This window comes from Xenopus laevis, chromosome 1L (genome assembly GCF_017654675.1).
Source record: "Xenopus laevis strain J_2021 chromosome 1L, Xenopus_laevis_v10.1, whole genome shotgun sequence".
NCBI classification, from domain to species: domain Eukaryota; kingdom Metazoa; phylum Chordata; class Amphibia; order Anura; family Pipidae; genus Xenopus; species Xenopus laevis.
This window is the reverse complement of record NC_054371.1, coordinates 176,236,773-176,258,195: the sequence shown is the minus strand read 5'-3', so window position 1 is coordinate 176,258,195 and position 21,423 is coordinate 176,236,773. Positions and strand designations below refer to the sequence as shown.

The 21,423-nt window shown below is 37.5% G+C and overlaps 1 protein-coding gene across 1 annotated transcript; it reads right to left on the bottom strand.

Annotated features, from left to right (window-relative positions):
* Positions 1 to 16,499: 16,499 nt before the first annotated feature.
* anapc5.L (anaphase promoting complex subunit 5 L homeolog) lies at positions 16,500 to 21,380 on the bottom strand. The gene is given in 7 exon segments (NM_001096944.1): positions 16,500 to 16,795; positions 17,681 to 17,782; positions 18,330 to 18,396; positions 19,160 to 19,367; positions 19,565 to 19,674; positions 19,833 to 19,912; positions 21,121 to 21,380. Coding segments are annotated over 7 exon segments (960 nt in total). The 5' UTR covers positions 21,322 to 21,380; the 3' UTR covers positions 16,500 to 16,603.
* Between the last annotated feature and the right edge of the window lie 43 nt (positions 21,381 to 21,423).

Sequence of the window (21,423 nt, the reverse complement as noted above, 5' to 3'; positions counted from 1 at the left end):
GCAATATATGGACAAACAATCCCTGTTTTGTTCAAAGGGTAAGGCATTTTTAAGTAGCAGTATGCACAAAATGTCTCTGTCTTAAATGGGTTGAGTGCAGAGGACTCTTGTATTTGTCTATATGTATTTTGTGGTCACAGCCTCATTGCACCCCCGCTTAATGTTTTTAAAAATTAGTGGTGAGCACAACTTTCCCTTGTTTGTTATAGTTATACAGGAGCAGTGACCAGCTCCATGTTGTAGCTCCCACCCTTCCCAGCTGTAGTCAGGTGATCCCACTGGTGTCTAATAAAAGGGCAGCCAAATTTGGGAGTTTTACTTGAAAGCAGCAAGTAAGTTGCAGGTAAAACTTAGTCCCTTTGTAAAATGTATAATTAAGGAATTGAATTCTTAATGAATCAGATGAAAATTAAGCGTAGGACTGGCCAGATATGGGATGACTTTGATGTAGTTGGCCAGCTAAAATATATTTCAATATATGGACAAACAATCAATGTTTTGTTTAAAGGGTAAGGCATTTTTCAGTAGCAGTATGCACAAAATGTCTCTGTCTTAAATATATTGATAATGGGTTGAGTGCAGAGGACTCTTGTATTTGTCTATATAAAACTTAAAATCTGCTTCAAATATTAAAAAAAAACAAAAAAAAAACAGGCGTTTGCTAGAAACCACAATGTGCAAAGAATTATGCCAGTAAAATAAGTCAGATTTAATTTAAGGCAAAAAAGCAGATACTGGATGTGATACTGGCACTAAAAAGTTTCTTTTCAAAACATTAATCTACATTAAACTATACCTATAGGTCATGTTGATCATTTTTCGCTGATAGTTCTGCTTTTATAAGTATTTGTTACTTGAAGTTCCTAAACCTGACTGTTTTGCCAACCTGACTGTTCCTTCTCAACATGTCAGTTAGAGTTTCTAATGCTAACAGACTCCTGCCACAAATATGGCAGGCCCCTCATAGAGGAACATGGGGGTAAGAAAGATAATGTAAAAGCATCAGGCAAATACTTTTATGGCAAAATTATAAATATAATTCAAAGACAATGTTATGATAGATATAAAAAAATAAAATATTTTATGGTGTCAGTATCTCTTTAATGTGAGCTTTGATGCAAGAATACAGCTTGCAGCCAGGTTAAGACTTAAGAAACCACCTTAGTACATACCGAATGACCATTTCAATGTTCTTTGTCTTCTGGCAGTGATTAAGCAGCACCTGTAGAATTTTATGGGCTTCTGCAGTTTGATTTTGAGCTTTTAAGACAATGGCCTTCCTGTAAATAAACACACAGGTTCTTCACATTTTCATTCACAGACTATGAGCCAAAGATGATGCCACTTTAGCACCATCTACAGGCAACCTTTAGTGTAAAGGTGGCCATACACGGGCCGATAAAAGCTGCCGACAGACCAAGTCGGCAGCTTATTGGCCCGTGTATGGGGGCCCCCGACGGGCTTCCCCGATCGAGATCTGGCCGAAAGTCGGCCAGATCTCGATCGGATGGGGTTAAAAATCCCGTCGGATCGCGGCCGCATCTGTTCGTTGATGCGGTCCCGCGATCCGACCGCCCGTTTGGCGAACGCTAGGATCCGATTGTTGGGCCCTAGGGCCCACGATCGGATCAGCCCGATATTGCCCACCTCAAGGTGGGCATATCGGAGGGAGATCCGCTCGTTTGGCGACATCGCCAAACGAGCGGATCTATCCGTGTATGGCCACCTTTACACAGACCACTCTGAATCCCATAAATGTGGGTGTCAAACTCTGTCCCTAGCCCCACCCACACATTAGTGCACTCTGATTCCTCCACATTCTCTTGCCCATTGTTTATTTATATATTTGCACCTGCCCCACATTACCCCTCTTCTGTAAAATTAGGAAGGACAGAGACAGGCGTAGGTATATATGAAGCAAGGGTGTGCCAGTTTGGGTTGGTTTCAAATTTGGAAAGGCTGGGTCAGGGTAAATTTTTTGTCTACCCTAAACTGCACTTGCCAGTAGCAACGAGTATTTGCTTAATTTTTGTAACAGACTGTTCAAATCTAATTACTGACTGGTTGCTATTGGCAACTGCATGTATGTTCATAAACATAAGCCCCTATTGTACTCTATGGGACATAATTATATGTTTTTTAAAAAAATGGTGTTAAAATGCATCACCCTTAAACACAAAGTTACACTGTCCAAATTCAAGTGTTATCAAATCTTTATAATAAATATTGGGGAGTGTGCAGCTTACTGTATAGGTCAGGTTTAAAAATAGATATTAGCTTGAGAAATGTATATACCAGTGTTACGTTACACAGCTTTCCATTTAAAATGTATAACCAACCAAGTATCCATGTAATTTCTTGTTAACAGTAGCTAGTCTGTGAACAAAGCTACATAAGATTCTTCTTGGGTAAAACCAGTATTGGAATTGCTTTTTTAATTACATGCAAAGTTTATTATTAAGCTGTTAGCTATCTGTAAAAAATATATTTTCTGTAAATAATTTCTTAGTGGGCTTCCTCAATCTAATGTTTCCCAACTGCAAACAACTCAACCATGCTGTATGTCAGTAGTGTATTGTCAGTTACTGCCTCATGAAAATCAGCCATTTGCAGTGGGTTAATTTGACAGTGAGAAACTCACAAAATAAATTGTTAAACATACAGTATTAAAAACTAGAGGAAAAAACATGATTTTTTATTAGCGTGCAGTCTCTAACTGGTTACCATTTGCTACATTAGTTGATACATGTTTCAGTGGCATCAGACAGCTTGTCAGCAATTAATGTATCAATGACAATAGCCAATTTAAATAAAGCAGCAGCTCAGTATGGCTAAAGAAATGTATCAAGTAATGTAACATATTTAATAGTTTAATGAGTTGGCAACTTCAACTAACTAAGCTGTCCCTTGAAAACATTAGAAGGTGATGAACTTCAGTCTTATAAAAAAAAAAATAAAATAGGAGCAACAAAGGAAAAATTAATTATTTGAATCGTAAGCTCTAACAAGCAGGACCTTCTTTACCGCTTGTATACAGTCAAATCCTGGTTTGCCTATACACACCCACCCACCCACCCACCCAGATGATAAACTTGGCTGTAGCAAGCAATGCCTGTCAGCAGCATCAAGGGCAAATAAGGTTTTGAGCTGTCTCCATCACTCAAACAGGACATTATTGTATTAGAGAGGGTACAGAGAAGGGCAACTAAGCTGGTAAAAAGGTATTGAAAATCTTAGCTATGAGGAAAGACTGGCTAAGTTGGGGATGTTCACACTGGAGAAGAGGCGCTTAAGGGGTGATATGATAACTATGTATAAATATATAAGGGGATCATATAACAATCTCTCTAATGCTTTATTTACCAGTAGGTCTTTCCAGCTGACACGAGGTCACCCATTCCGATTAGAAGAAAAGAGGTTCCGCCTAAATATTCGGAAGGGGTTTTTTACAGTGAGAGCTGTGAAGATGTGGAATTCTCTCCCTGAATCAGTAGTACAGGCCGATACATTAGATAGCTTTAAGAAGGGGTTGGATTGCTTCTCACACATATATAAACTTTTAAGATACACACAGATCAGCATGGCATGAGTAGTTTGTTGTACCTGTACAATCCCTCCACACTGTTTAGTGCAGTAATGCCAGTTACCAGGGACTCCGTCATATGATATTTGCCATCATTCATTGCTCTGTCAAACTGAATTTTCTGGTCAAACAGCATCCAAAGCTAAAAAACAAAATTGCCAGTTAGACTTTGTGAGCATTTAAAGTGATACGGACACTAAAAAACTACATTTTGAAATTTGAATGTACATTAAAAGTTACCTATAGGTCATGTTTTTTTTGCAAGTTATGGTTAGTTGAAGTTTGCCAACCTGACTGTCCCATCTCAGCCGGTCAGTTAAAGTTTCTAATGCTAACAGACTCCTGCTGCACAAATACGGCAGCCCCCTCATACAGGAACATGGGGCATCAGACAAGTAATGTAAAAGCATCCTGCATATACTTTATGGCAAAATTATAAGTAGCTTTCAAAGGCAATATTATGATACATGTAAAAAAAAAAAGTTTAATATCTAGTATCTCTTTAACCCTTTCGCTGCCAGCCAATTTGGCCAAGTTGAAACTTCTATTGCCAGACCGTTTTTGAACATTTTTTGCTCTTTCACTTTAGGGGACTTGCCTGGGGGGGGTCTTTTAGTTTACCCACGAAAACAAGGTATCGTTTTCTCAGGACAACCTAAGCTTTCAAAATATGCTAGTATTTTGTTGTCATTCCACTCCAGTAAAAAGATATGGGCTTCTAAATGTATAAAAAAAAACAAAAAAAAAAAAAACAGTTTCACATGATAAAAACACATATATCAGAAGCATAATTTATTTTATGCATGAGAACATGGAAGATTTGGAAAGTTCTGGGTCTCCTGAACGCGCCAATACCAAATATATATAGTTTTATGGAGATTTCTTACTTCTATAGATCAAAAACTTCGAAGCAGTAAACTACCAAATTTCCAAAGCACTGCTCTACAAAACTGCATACATCTGATTTCAAGACCAAACATTCCACTAACAGTAGGTTTACCCTAAAAAAACTACACCTTATTGGAAAGAACAGATTCTAACGAGTTCAAAATGGGTAAATATATATTTGTACTCCAAACTACCTAGTTGTAATTCTTTCCTAAAGTTAGCAGTTTTTATAAAAATATTTTTGAAAAATTACCTCAAAGTGGCCAGTCTACAGCATCGTATCTCCCACATATCATTATATACCAAGATACAACGCCCTAAATATGAAAGCCCAGGGTCTGCTGAACAGTTTGATGCTCAATATGCATAGGTATGCCTAAGTATGTGGCGTATCGGGGCCCCAAAACGAAGACACCCCATATGAGTTATCAGTTCTGGATTTCCAAATACTGCAAAATCAGCACATTTACAGCATTTCTCAAGGGGCAAAAGTACAAAAATGCATGTTCACCCCAGAAAACCATATATTTTTGGAAAGTACACATTCTGACGAATCTAATATGGGTATGCATGTCTTTCTACTCCAAAGTACCAAGCCGTAAAGCGTTCCTACATTTGGCAATTTTTATGACATTACCGAAAATCATCTCAATATTGCAAATCTGAAGCATCGTATCTCCCACATATCATTATATACCAAAATAAAACACACTAAATATGAAAGCCCAGGGTTCGCTGAACAGTTTGATGCCCAATATGCATAAGTACACCTAAGTATGTAGCGTATAGGGGTCCCAGAACGAAGACAGTTCTGTAATTCCAAATACTGCAAAATCAGCACATTTACAGCATTTTATGAGGGGCAAAAGTACAAAAATGCATGTTCACCCCAGAAAACCATATACTTTTGGAAAGTACACATTCTGACGAATCTAAAATGGGTATGCATGTCTTTCTACTCCAAATTACCAAGCAGCAAAGCTTTCCTACATTTCGCAGTTTTTATGACATATACAAAAATCTCCTCAATACTCCAACTCTAAAGCATTGTATCTCCTACATATCATTATATACCAAGATAAAACTCCCTAAACTTGAAAGTCTGGGTCCGCTGAACAGTATGATACCCAATATGCATAGGTACACCTAAGTATGTGGCATATAGGGGCCCCAGAAAGAAGACACCCCATACGAGTTCTGTAATTCCAGATACTGCAAAATCAGCACATATACAGCATTTTGTGACAAAGGTACAAAAAATTACGTTCACCCCAGAAAACCATATATTTTTGGAAAGTACACATTCTACCGAATAAAAATTTGCTAAAACTGTCTTTCTACTCCAAACGTACATACTGCAAAGCAATGCTAAATGCAGTGGTTTTTATGATATTTCTGAAAATCGCCTAAAAATATTGCAGTTGGTCGCACTTATCCAACCCAATTTCTTACATACAAATGGAAAACACCCTAAATATTGACTTCAAGAGTCTGCTGAACAGTTTGATGCCCAATATGCATAGATATACCAAAGCAGAGGGGCACGTGCGGACCCCAAATGAAAACAGTGCATAAGAATTTTCTCGGCTGTCAATTCGCCTTCTGTGAACATAGCACACTGACTGCATATAATGTGCGGTAAGACCCCCTAACAGTACAAAGACCCCTCCAAAACCATATATTTTTGGAAAGTACACATTCTGCCGAATAAAAATTTGCTAAAACTGTCTTTCTACTCCAAACGTACATACTGCAAAGCAACGCTAAAGGCAGCGGTTTTTATTATATTTCTGAAAATTGCCTAAAAATATTGCAGTTGGTTGCATTTATCTCACCCAATTTCTTACATACAATTAGAAAACACCCTAAATATTGACACCAAGGGTCTACTGAACAGTATGATGCCCAATATGCATAGATATACCAAAGCAGGTGGGCACTTGCGGACCCCAAATGAAAACAGTGCATAAGAATTTTCTCGGCTGTCAATTCGCCTTCTGTGAACACAGCATCCCTGACTGCATATAATGTGCTGTAAGACCCCCCTACAGTACAAAAACCCCCAAAACAATATATTTTTGGAAAGTACACATCCTGCCGGATAAAAATTTGCTAAAACTGTCTTTCTACTCCAAACGTACATACTGCAAAGCAACGCTAAAGGCAGCGGTTTTTATGATATTTCTGAAAATCGCCTATAAATATTGCAGTTGGTCGCACTTATCTCACCCAATTTCTTACATACAAATGGAAAACACCCTAAATATTGACGTCAAGGGTCTACTGAACAGTATGATGCCCAATATGCATAGATATACCAAAGCAGGTGGGCACGTGCGGACCCCAAATGAAAACAGTGCATAAGAATTTTCTCGGCTGTCAATTCGCCTTCTGTGAACATAGCACACTGACTGCATATAATGTGCGGTAAGACCCCCTAACAGTACAAAGACCCCCCAAAACCATATATTTTTGGAAAGTACACATTCTGCCGAATAAAAATTAGCTAAAACTGTGTTTCTACTCCAAACGTACATACTGCAAAGCAACGCTAAAGGCAGCAGTTTTTATGATATTTCTGAAAATCGCCTAAAAATATTGCAGTTGGTCGCATTTAGCTCACCCAATTTCTTACATACAATTAGAAAACACCATAAATATTGACGCCAAGGGTCTACTGAACAGTATGATGCCCAATATGCATAGATATACCAAAGCAGGTGGGCACGTGCGGACCCCAAATGAAAATAGTGCATAAGAATTTTCTCGGCTGTCAATTCGCCTTCTGTGAACATAGCACACTGACTGCATATAATGTGCCGTAAGACCCCCTAACAGTACAAAGACCCCCCAAAACCATATATTTTTGTAAAGTACACATTCTGACGAACACAGAATTGCTAAAAATGTGTTTCTACCCCAAATGATCAAAGTGTAAACGATGCTAAAAAAATGACACAATGAAAAACAATGCAAGCATAAAACTGCAATAAAAATCACAAAAAATCAAATACAATTAGGAAAATCAACGAAATAACAAAATAACTTTTCTGACAGCGTGGTTAGTGGTCAGAATGCTTGATCCAGTAGTCACACTATGAAATCTAACGTTTTTTGGGGAAATAACACGAGGGAAACTTGAAAATGAAGAGCTTAAAAAAAAAAAAAAAAAAAAAAAAAAAGTACAAAAAACCCCTATAAGTGTGTGTTTGTGTATGCATGGATGTACAGCTCTAAAAAGTGTATACATTTGTGCATATGTGTATGTGAGTGTGTAAATAAGTGCCAAAGTGTGAAAAATCAAAAAAATCAGAAAAGTCAGAAAAGCAAAAAAAAAAAAAAACTACTTTTACTAATATGTGCATTGTGTACATGTAAATGCTTGTAAATGTACTAAATAAGTAAAAAAAAAGGGGCACTTACCGAATCTAGATGAAGGGGGTCCTTTTCAGAGCTGTAGAGTCCAGGATCAATGAGTCAGAGCAGCAGGAAGTGCGTGGGCGGCGCTGGAACACGTGAGGTCCGGGTCCTGCGACAAGGAAGCTGTTGCTGCGTCTGTGTCGCTCCTGGAGAAGGGTGTCGGCGAGGATCAGCGATCTGCTGCAAGTAAGCTCGTTGCCTAGGGGGTTGTGGCGCTGATCGCTCCTCTCTGCACGCTGTTTTTGCTGCGCGTGCAGAGGGAGCGCTGACTTAGTAAAGAACGTAGCTCCTACGTTCTTGGCACTTAAAGCCTTTTTTAAAAGAACGTAGGAGCTACGTTCTTGGCACTTAAAGGGTTAAGGCCCAGAAGCACAGTTCGTACATAAGAAGAGAGGTTTTCCTATAGTCCTAGAAAATCATGCATACAATTATCATACACAGTAATGAGGATGAAAAATGGCACAAATGCATTAAGTTAAACCTTTTTTTCTAAATGAGGCCTGCTTAACTGCTAGTTATTCCAGACTCAAAAATCCCAAATTCCTTCCTGACTCAAAAATGGCAACCAGCCCAATCCCTGGCTGGGGAAGGCTTTGAGGTGCATTGTTAATTATATATATATTTTACCCCACCTTGATATATGCACTAGTGAGGAAGATAACCTGTGCGCCATTATCCCAAAAAAGTGTAGTGAGAAAGCTGCATACCCCTTTCAATCCAGCTTGAAATCTTGCTGGCCATTCCTTCCACAAGTACCCCATGACTTTTGCCTAATTTAGTCCCATAAAGGATAAAAGTACTTGCATATTTTTAAATTGCAGATAGATAACGGTACATTTATCAGCACTGAATCTCATCTGCCACCCAGAATGTCAGTTTGTCTAGTTCCGTGTATACTATCCCTGTCCCCTCACTAGATAGACATTAAATCCACATCTTACATAGATAATAACTAATTTAGATCTAAATGAATTACGATTACATCCATGAATGCATCTCTTAAGGTGTGAATCTCTCACAAATAAAAACAACAGGAACATGTAGATTGCATTCCTGAAGCTATTGCAGGTCACTTCCAGAATCACTGGACAAATTTGTCAATTGTTCAAATCAAAAATGTGTAACCTGGGTTCCTATATAAAATGACCTTTTTGACTGATGCCCATAGGCTAGATCACACATACATTGGTATGGGAATTAGAAGCAAATATAGCCTATAATAGCAAGCAAGACCTGAAACTCCATACTCTGCATGTTCTCCTTTAAAAGAGAACTAAAGCTTAACTAAGGAAGTAGGCTAGAAAGGTTGTACATTAGGTTTTGGGCTTCTGTACCAATCCAAGGCAACTGCAAGCCTTTAGCAGAGAATATTTGAGCCTCCAAAGATGCCCCAGTAGCTCCCCATCTTCTTTTCTGCTGATTCATTGCACATGCTCTGTGCTGCTGTCACTTACTAAGCTTAGGGACCCACTCACAATATTTAGTACATATAGAATAGAAATGTCACAATATAAGGCAGATTAGTAATTAATACAGATAATTACTACATGGCAGCACAGAAACCAGTGCAACTAGAATCAGAATTTATCAGCCCTGTAGTATCAGCTTATATTACAGGCCAACCTCATTTTCTGCTTGCTAATTTACTCTTAGCTTCTCAACAAAGCTTAGCTTCTCAACAGCTGATCAGAGTCCACTGAGCATGGAGTGTCACAGACACTTTCCAAGATGGTGACCTCCTGTGACAAGTTTGAAGTCCTGGATCATTGCTGCTATTGAGATGCTGAAACTTTAGGCTGGTGCTATAAGTTCAGTATATAAAATATGGCAGTTTTAGCCACATTCATTTTAAGGGTTTAGTTCTCCTTTAATTACAGGATTTATGTAACAAGCACAATATATTTTCGATTTTTCTAAAAGTAAAAATTAGAGCAGGAGTGTTTCAAGTATCCCACTTTCTATGGATGGTTTTGAGAAACGTGTATTGCGCATTTTGAACTTCCATCAAAGGGCATTCAGAGATGTACAGGTAATTCTATTGATTGTCGGGTGGTCCCTCACTCCAGAGGTATCAGGGTTCTATCCAACAGAGTAAGTGGCACCGTCCAAGCCACAAAATGTCCAAGGTAAAAGTAAAGTTCACTCTGGAGAACCAAATTCGATTCAGTGTATTTTATTTAATTTAAACAATTAAATTAAGTGTGTTTAAATTAAATAAAATACACAATCGAATTTCATTCAGAGATGTAACCTGAGTAGCAGAGCGTCTGTAGCCTTTTATAGATAGATAATAGATGGATAAATGGAGGACACATAGGCATAAATGTATACTTCATCAAAAATAGTGTTTCTGAAGCAAATAGTTTGAACAGATCAGTTGATGACCAAGTGCAAGGCTACAGTAAATTTTAAATGCTTTATAATATTTTAATGTTTTTGGTGTTACTCTTCCTTTAAGTTTCACAATGAGTTTATTGAAGAAATAAAACATTTTGGTCAAATTACATGACTTAAAGGTCAGCATTACATGAAAGAATATCAATACAGGTACATACAAACAAACACTTGAATGACAACAGGTGTGTAATAAATTGGAGATTAAATATGTACCTTTGCATGCTGGGAATTAGGAGGGAACCTCTCTTTTAAATGCTTCAGGATTTCCGAAGCCGCTGCAAAACAACCCTGAACAAAGATGGATTGCCATTAGAAGTTAATTTACTTTGACATGCATACAATGGATTTTTTTAAAAATCTGATCTTCAAGGGACATATTATGCAAAATGTGTGTATTAAGCAGTATGTCCAAACTCTAGCTCTTAAATGTGCTCCAAACACATATGCAGTACAGATCAATATATGGCTCACCTGCTCTGCATGAAGCTCAGCAAGATTGCAGAGAACCACACCAAAAGATTCTGTGTTGTTCTGGTGAGCCCCCACATTCCCAGCATCCAAGCTGTTCATACTTAGGAGCATCTGGGCTTGCTGAAGTGCCATGGTACTACAATACATAAAAACAATGTTAATTTCTAATACATCATGCTTTTGGGACAACAGCTTTACTGGATTTTGATAAAATGCAAAAAGAAAAGTGAGAGGAGGGTAAGAGGGAGGATTTTAGTATGGGGTGGCATAAGGCAAGGTTCATACAGCACTCTTTGGAAATCTAACTTTTAGTTTAGTATAGGTATATAATTTATGTGAAAGTATGGAGGGGTGTGTGTATGGATGCTGGGTTTTCATTTCGAGGGGTTGAACTTGATGGACTTTTTTCAACCCGATTTAACTATGTAACTGGAAATTGTAGACTAGGTTTGAGGCTTTTAAACACAAAACCACATAAGTGGTATCCATCCAACAAAACAAAACTTCTCTCAAAAAAGTTCAGGGTATTGAATTACATATTACATGGACTAAGCCTGATTAATTTCATCGGATAACATTTTTAACCGCAATTACAAATAACTTAAAAACCACTGTACATTTTTGAAAGTTGCTTACAATTACATTTTCTTTTATTTTGACAAAAAAATAATAGTTTTTGGGTGGAGAAAACAAACAAAAACTTTACATTATGACAACATCTTAAAAACTGTATATATAATATAGATATTAAAATGGAGCACATAATCACATTGTCCCACAATTCCAAGACACTGAAAGGAAATCAATGTTAAATGAGCTCTTTTATCAGTTACAGCTGGAATTCAAAGCTGGTTCTCTGAAGTAAATGTAGAGACGGGCCAAATACTATCCCTGTCGTTTGCCCACGGCTAGCTTGCCACAACAGCTCCTCCTTCGGCTCACTACCCTTACACACTTTCTCACTTACGTGCAAGCTGCTCCCAATATCCCTTTCAAAAACGTAGAGTATGCCAGGCTGGCAGGAGTGTATAATGCAGTAATTCTTTCATTGGGCCTTCCCCAGTTTGTGCTTTGGGCAGCTGCCTCTCCTGCCTGCCCATAGTAACAGACCCGAGCAATTGCCTGACACATTACAGCACTGTGTTAGGTGCAACTGGTGCTGCTTACTGAGTATAGGCCACACAGATTGAGAGAATCATGTATGGATATATTTTATCTTTTATTGCTTGGGATATGCTGCATGAAGATTATATTTTTATAATCTGAGCTAAAGTAGAGTAAAAGTAATGAATTACCTCTGCCCATACAGTCTCCAAATGGCTGTCTTTTGGGCTGTACTTATGTCAATGAGTTCTGACAGGCTGTGTTTCCAGTGGAGAAGGTCAGAGTCTTTCAGGGCATCCATGAGTTTGTCAGCTGTCTTTCCCACCAAAGCTCTTTGCTGAACCAAGGACTGTATGCCAAGGGAGGCCAAATACTGGACGAGAAAGTTACATATTGTCAACTTGAGATATCAGCAATTATAATAACCCAGAGCACTTACAAATATTTTAGAAGACCAATATAAAATGAAATAAGAATAAGCTATAATGTACAAGTTCAGTTACTAAAAAAATAAAAATAAATGAACAACAAATTCTGAATATCACTAGCCAGACCCATTTTTTATACATCTGAAAATGTACCCTGTGGTCATTCATCAACCCTTCCCCAATGAAAAGAAAAGTCTGTAAGAACAGCAGTATTTGTATACCTAATAATGCAACATTAAACATGCAAGCATAGTACTGACCATTAAGCATTCAATAGTCAGGTTATCTGGCTAATTACACCTAACTATTAACAGTATTTAAACACTTGGTCAGAAAACTTGATTTTAACAAATCCAAGATAAAATAATTAATTCAGTGGCCAATTACATTTTTTTTTGGTTTCTAAAACAAAACTTTGGTACTAAATCACTGAACTGACCTCTTAATTAGCACAGCATAAGGTACAACTATGACCCCCACCCTTTTTACTATTCTTCCTGCACTCTGAAATTTGCCCCCAACAAATGCTAATTACCCCTAATTAAATCTCTGCAGGGTTTGGCGACTGCCCTGCACCTCAAAAACAAAAAAATTGTTACAAAATTACAAAGTCAATAAAATGGTAGTTAAATGATAAAAATATGCTCTTAGCCAGGAGACAGAGATGCCCTTACAGGGAAGTATGTTTTCCTACAGATACCCTTTAGTCAGGGTAATACAGCAAACCACATATGGTACATGTACTTGTTAATCAAAGTCATATTCAGCGAGGATGTGACCCAACTTAACTTATGAAACAACGATGCAGGGGATACAGGTATATATGGCCCTGGCCTAGCCACTCGCCAGTAGTAAATCCAAGAAAAAAAATTGCCGATACCTGTGTTTGCTTTCAACGGGGTGCTCCCACATTTATTCAAGGTGCTTCCAGACACTTTACAATTGATCAATTGTAAAGTGTCTGGAAGCACCTTGAATAAATGTGGGAGCACCCCGTTGAAAGCCAACACAGGTATCGGCAATTTTTTTTCTTGGACCCAACTTAACTTGACAAATAGAGGGGTTAAGCCTAGGAATCTCTTCGCCCTGTTAATTCTCAATTAAGGCTGGATCTCAATCAGCGCCATCAGTGCATGATATGACAAAATATTTCAACATTAAATAGAAAAATTTATAAAGCAGGGATGTTATGGTTGCAAATTAACAGTAAATGGTAAAATAGCACCCTAAACCATTCAGCGCTATATATTTCAAAGGGGAACTCTGGCTTCCAAACCAAAATTTGATAAAGAGGCCCACATACCACAGAAACTCCTAATATATCCATCACAGTTTCTTCAAATGAATAATTGCCATTTTCTATTCTGAAATCCAGAAGGTTAACAGTTCTCTTTCTGCATCATTTGAAATCCTGGCAGGGAAGGAGGGACTAAACACTGATGTTACAAATTGTAACAACTTCTCCACAGCTTACAGACAGCATGCAGGAAATACATAACCCACAATGCATTGCACTGCGATGTTCCATTCATTGTAATCAGCAGGCTAAGGACAGATGGCTGTTGATACAAAGTAAATGTATATTGCAAAGTTGCTTGAAATCATGTTTACTTTTGTGGAGTTCCCCTTTAAGTTGACAAATCACCATCATTGAAGGAGTTGTTCACCTTCCAAACAATTTTTTCAGTTCAGTTGTTTTCAGATTGTTCTCCAGAAAAAGAGACTTTTTTTTAAATTACCTTCAATTGTTTATTTTTTACTGTTTTTAAAGTTGAATGTTCCTGTCTGGTGTTTCAGTCTGGCAGCTCAGTAATTCAGGTGCAGACTCTAAACTGATAAACTGATTTTTCAACATTTAAGCTCCCCATAGACGCGACGATTCTTCTTGCCGAACGACCGATTTTAGGGAAGTCCGACCAATCCTTCTAAATTATCGTGCGGTTAGTGGTATTCGAACGATCGTACATCTTATGATTTTTCGGCCGACATCTGTCAGGAAATTGATCGGCCAGGTCAAAAAATCTTTGTCGGTCCCAGTGCAATCTATCTATGTTTGCAGGGCCAAGCAGGCAGCTCCCCTTTGTTTTCCTGACAAATTGGTCTTTTTAGTTGATGGTAAATTCGTACGATCGTACGATCGTTCTGAGAAGATCGTGGTCTCACGATCAGGATCTGATCTTTTAAAAATCTCAACATCTATGTCCAGCTTTAGTTGATACATTTCTTAGCAGCATCTCTGTAGTATTAGCAACTATTGTATCAATTCTAACAGCTGCCTGTAATGAAACCCAGAGATTCTGCTCAGCAGGGACAAATATAACAAATGTATCAATTTAGAACAGTTTACAGGGTCAGCATCCCCCCTCCCAGAGCTGCTTTAGAAGGTGAAAAATTACACTTTACACTTCAATATTAGAAAAACTGTGACACACAAGAGAATTGAAAGTAATTGGAAAAAGTTATTTCTGGTGATCTATCTGAAGGTTTGAAGGTTAACATCCCCATATTACTGCAGCAAAAAAATGTCCTATGAATACAGAAATACTTACTGGTAGCCCAAAGTGTAAGGCTTTCTTCACAGAATGTTCTAATAAAACACTGCTGTCTACACCTTTCTTTTGTTTCAGGATGTACAGCCAACTCTGAAAATGTTTATATAAAAAAGGTTATTAAAATTTAAAGTGAATAGTCTCGCATACTGGCATAACAATAAGAAATCTAAGTAAGGTTTTAGAGACAATACTTTTCAGCTGCCCTTAATATAAAGGGAAAAATATGGATAGACACAGACTGTAGGTTACAGAGTAGCTCATTTCCCACCAGTACTCACCAGGCAGTGCTGCAAACACACATGGTCACTGGACTCCTGTGCTATCCTGATTGCTTCCTGCAGGGCAAGCTCTGCTTGGTGACTAGAGGAAACAAAGTCAATAACAACAGACATTACAAAATAATTATAGATATAGATATAGGTCCCTCCTGGGGACCTTTCGTTTCGGCCCAGTCACATGAGCCGTCTTCAGGAAGTCCTGAAGACGGCTCATGTGACTGGGCCGAAACGTTGAATAAACAAAATTTTTTTTCTTCACTCAAGTCCTGTGTGTGCGGGCTTTTCTTGTTACCTCCATACTATGTTTAATTGCTCCAGCACCTAGGCATCCATTTTGTGTTCTGTGTGCACCGACCCCTTGGTTGTTATATATATATATATATATATATATTCGTCCTCGGACTGGAGCACTCATACAAACAGAGGCCAACTGCCTGGGTGCAGGTTTAAGAAAAATGTGTATAAGGATTGGAAAAACCGCACACACAGGACTTGTATGAATGAAAGAAAAACAAAATTTTATTGCGACGTTTCGGCTCTGATACTAGAGCCTTCCTCAGGTGAAGGTCAGTTTTTCACCGGAGGAAGGCTCTAGTATCAGAGCCGAAACGTCGCAATAAAATTTTGTTTTTCTTTCATTCATACAAGTCCTGTGTGTGCGGTTTTTCCAATCCTTATACACATTTTTCTTAAACCTGCACCCAGGCAGTTGGCCTCTGTTTGTATGAGTGCTCCAGTATATATATATATATATTTTTTTTTTTTTTTTTCGTTTTCACATGTTTGGTCTATTCTGGTGATTGGGTTCTGTCACATGACTTGTCTCCATACACGTGATTGGGTGAGTGCCTATGCATTTTATCTATATTAAGCTGTTTCCCTATGATTATTCGGGTCTTGATAATGGTCTGAGAAGGAGACCGAAACGTTGGCCTGTTTTTAAAAATTTTTCAATAAAGTATGTTTTAACCTTTAAGTAATTTGGCTTTATATATATATATATATATATATATATAAGTACACGATCTGGAGCACTCCCAAGAATTGGACAATGCCTAGGTGCTGGTTAAAGAATCAATATTCAATTAGCAAACAAACCGCACAACCAGGTCTTGCATAAAGTGTCAAAAACTTATTTTAATATCGACGTTTCGGCTCCAAACTTAAGCCGTCTTCCTGAAGACGGCTTAAGTTTGGAGCCGAAACGTCGATATTAAAATAAGTTTTTGACACTTTATGCAAGACCTGGTTGTGCGGTTTGTTTGCTAATTGTATATATATATATATATATATATATATATATAGAGAGAGAGAGAGAGAGAGAGAGCTTTAAGCAGCAGTCTCATGCTATCTCTGCAGCTCAACTTCAAAAAAATGATGATTTTTATTAATTTTATTATTTATGACCAGATATATACTCTATTAGCTAGACTGTATCTTGCTCTGTTTTGGCTTGTACACATATAACATAACCCAAACATACTAGTGTCCAAAGCGGCAGTGCAGGGCAGCAAGATTCAATGCAGCATATCGCAAACTCCGCCCATATCCTTCATCTCCATTACTTTTACTCTCTGCACCAGTGAGAATCAAGCGGTCAAAGTAATGCAATAGGCTATGTGTTGAACTGAACACATCTTGAACACGCAGACTGTTTAAATAGCTTAAGTAATGCTGCAATAAACATGGAATAAAAACAAGGTTTAATACAGTATTTCAGTTTAGTTTCCCACTCTACATGGTTATGAGACATTATGATTAAGAGATACGTTAAACGGGAAAATTACTATAAAAAATGTTGCAGTTTTTGCAACAGAGTTTGATGAACTAGTCAATCAGATGAAACACCTAATAAAAGAACGGATTGCTTCATGCAAGCCCTGAATGCAGTTTGGCTACTGCAGAATCTTGTACTATCTAGTAATGAAAAAGCTAGTATAAGTCAATGTTGCTAGTAAAACAAAATTTTGGTATGTTTCTGATTGGATATTTTTCATGGTACTCCACATTACAGATTCCTTCATCTAGAAAGCACCAGGCCTTAGCTTTTAGAATAGATCTTATGTTTACATTAAGCTGGGATATCAATATAATGCATTAGCTACATAACTCAAACTTTTCTTTCTTTTTGCACACAGGATCCCCTAAGTGCCCTACCTAGTCAAATCCTCCCCTTTGCATCCTACAGAACTTGACATTTAACAGTTTCAAAGCATACTAATAAAGTGTGCTTTCAATTAGGGTATTACCCTCTTAAGTATGTGTATAGCTAACATATTTAGTACAAAGCCACAGTTCTAGGTCTTCTTCACAAAAGCTAGTACACTTGTTAAACTTCACTTATATTGGACTACATCAGAAATTGAAAATAAGAAGATTTACTTTGTGGATATAGGTTTCATTCAGAGTAAACAATGTTTTATCTACATGATAAATTCTCCTGAAATTATAAAGGTTACCTACTCTTACTTCTTTCACAGATTAAACTAAGATCATATAATCAAAAGAAATGTAATAACAAATACACACAGAGGCAAAGTGTCTGATATAAAGACTTACAGCTTCTGCGAAATCAGGGTTGAACTTCAACAGATTATTTAGTTCCTTTTGCAGTAAGACTGGGGTCAGGGCCTTGTTCTCATCACTCTTCATTAAAGAGGCCTGAAACATATGCATAGTGAATAAATTCTGTTAGAATACGACATTTTGCCTTCATGTATATGGCGTTTTCACAAGTTTTGTTTTTAAAACCTTTAATAAATCTTTTATACAAAAAAAATAAGTAGATATTAAAAGGGACAGTTCACTTTCACAAAAAAAACAAGGAATCATATTTACAACTTCTCATTTACTAGAATTTTTAAACAAAATATTTTTTTTCTAAACAAATCCTGAGGTCCAACACAAGCTCCTCTTATTAATCCGATCTTTAACCCCCTAGAAAACATTTTCATATCTGAAATCCACCATAGTGAATTTCTCCATGAGATAATAAACATAACAGAAAAAAATGGAAATTTACTACAGGGGCAGTCACCAGTATTTAAGGAGAAGATATTTTTTTTAACTGGTTAAAAAAAGAAAATAAAGATCAGTTTTGCCAGGTTAAGAATGGAGTAGTGAATGAAAACAAACTCTTTGAACTAGGAAAATGAAGACAACCTTAAAGACAGAATTATTATCTAGGGTAGAAGAGAAATTTCAATACCTGTTGAGAGAGGAAATATTCTGCTTGTTTCTGGGATAATGGGCCACTGCAAGCCAAGTCGTCCTCCCTATAATATGGATTATATAAGAAATAAGGTTTACTTACTTGGTTTATAGGGGAGAACTAGTTTCATACTACGGGTCTCTGCACTACGGGTCTCTGCACTACGGGTCTCTGCACTACGGGTCTCTGCACTACGGGTCTCTGCACAAAAGCAAATTATAAACCCAAAGGTTTACTACATATTTCTTAGCAGGATAGCACTAATTTGTCCTTTCTATATTGATATGTCTATTAACTTGTCTATCAACAAGGTTAATGCTCAATCATATTCCTTTTGATATGTTTTTTCCTTGTTACTAGGGATGCACCGAATCCAGGATTCGGCCTTTTTCAGCAGTATTCTGCCGAATCCTTCTGCCCGACCGAACCGAATCCGAGGGGCTGGAGGGAAATCACATGACTTTTTGTCAGAAAACAAGGAAGTAAAAAATGTTTTCCCACCCCTAATTTGCATATGCAAATTAGGGTTCGGATTCGGTATTCGGCCGAATCTTTCACAAAGGATTCGGGCGTTCGGCCGAATTCAAAATAGTGGATTCGTGCATCCCTACTTGTTACTGACTGCAAGACTCCATGCATAATTTTATGTATACTTCCACTATAATTATGAGAGGAAATCATCATCAAACAAGGCATTATTTGCTGCATTCACCTATGGACTATGGATATTACAAAAGAAAAAAAAGAGTTATGGCAGCTTTCATTGAAATGATGATGAAGATTAAAACTATTAAACTGGACTCTATTGTACCATTCAGACAAGTTACCCAATAGGGAAATCCAGATCTTCTTTCTCCAGTTTTCCTTCTTCCTCGTCATTGTTAGTAAGATCCATATCTGCCTCATCACTATCTGTCTTTGAAGTGGCCTTGCTTTTCTCACTCTGAAAATATTGCTGCAACGAAGTGTACAGCTTGTATACTTGACTGAAGGAAAGTTTGTTGTATGCCAAGATCATGTGTCGAAGGAAAAGTCCTATTGAATAAACATTTTTACATCAGTAAACACATTTGCAGAGCAGTACAAGGCACAGTTTTAAAAGAAAAGAGAATCAGTCATTGTTCACGGCAGAATGTGTTAAGATTAAATGACGAGAAAGAGAGAGAATAAGAGTGAGCGGTTATTCTGAATTAATAGAGGTGTATCAATGCTAAATATTTAGGTTCACATACCAACAACACTTGTTTTGTGCACTTCGGGTTCAGTTCCTGTAAAGGAATCAGCAAGATCATCAAAGAATTGCTCCATGTCCTTTAGTTCTCCTTCAGCCATCAACTTTATTCTGAATAGGGAAAGCAAATACTGTTGAAAAATTTACAAGCCGAGTTGTTATTAAAGATGCTGGACTTCTGGATATGCTTTAATGAGCGCTCTGCAGCAATTCACTGAAAACATTTACACCCAGTCCAGAAAATGGAGAAAAAATTAAAAATAACTTACCTGATATGGACAGAGCTTGACACATTTGGACAGCACTCTTCAACAATCTTAATTAGTTTAGAAAGAGTCATATCTGGTCCCTATCAAAAAAGAAGTCAGTTACTTTATATGAACTTTTTATTATTTTCATATGAACTTTTTATTATTTGTATATGAATAATATACAGATATGCCAAGCAAATACAGGTATTGGATCAGTTATCTAGAAAACTTGGAATTGCAGGAAGGCCAACTTCATTTTAGTGAAATAATTCACATTTTTAAAAATGATTTCCTTTTTTATTGTAATAAAACCTTTTATAAAACTCCTATGAATTCGGAATTCAACCAATCGAGATTTATTATAGAAATCTAATTTTTTTAAACTCGGGTGAATAGGATCAACCCGAAAACTTGAATCTAATTAGAATCAAATTCGATATAAATTATAAAAACTCGATTCTAGTTTTTTACTCTGAAAAGGCAGGCTGCAAACAACTCCAAATTGATCCATTGACTTGAACAGCTATTCCGCAATTTTTAAGTAGAGAATAGTCTAATTCAAGTTCTTAAAGGGCCAGAGTGTGATAAATCTCAAAAATCTATTTTTTCTGGGGTGGGGGGGGCTAGTAGAGGGGCCAGAAGGACCATCAGAGTAAGTGTCTTATGAGTTGTCTCTAAGGGGCAGATTTATCAAGGTTCGAATTTTGAAGTAGAAAAAGCTTCGAAATTCGACCATCGAATTGTAATACTTCGACTTCAAATATCGAAGTTTTTTTACATCGAACTTGGCCATTTGCGGTCGAAGTAAAATCGTTCGATCGAACGATGAAATCCTTTGAATGGAACGATTCGAAGGATTTCATCCATCAATCGAGCGATTTTTCTTCTACTTCCAAAGACTTAGAAAACTGCTCTAGAAGGTCCCCATAGGCTAACATTGCACTTCGGCAGGTTTAATTTGGCAAAGTATTTTTTACTCAAAGTTTTTTTTTAAAGAGACAGTACTTTGATTATCGAATGGTCGAATATTCGAGCAATTTTACTTCGATGGTTGAAGATATCCAAAAAATTACTTTGAATTTCGAATTTTTTTTTACTTAGAAAATTCCCTAGAATTCACTTCAACCCTTGATAAATCTGCCCCTAAGTGTATATGGGGTATAGGGGTTCCAAATGATTGAAAAACACTTCTTATCTGGGATACCCAGTTTCCAAACGTTCCCTATAACAGATTCCCTACATATAAAACATTTATTATCTACCAACATTGTAAAACAGCCAGTGCCAAGCTGTGCGCTCGACTAACCTGCAGGAGGGGAAGGATTTGCTTGTTTAAGCGCCTCTTCTCCACCAAGCTGATTTTCGTATTCTTACTCATCTCGCTCAGCAACACTAGCACTGAGATCTTGTACGGCGTCACCCAGTCCTTTATACCGAACACATTGGCGTGAACTACCCCGTTGGTCATCATGGGGTTAAAATACAGGCTTTCATGAACGCTGGCCATGGCTCACACGAGAACTGCCTCAAAAGCCACTCGCCAGACTCAACAGCAACTCGCGTCAGGAAGTCGACCAATCGGAACAATTAGCTGATGGTCACGTGAGTG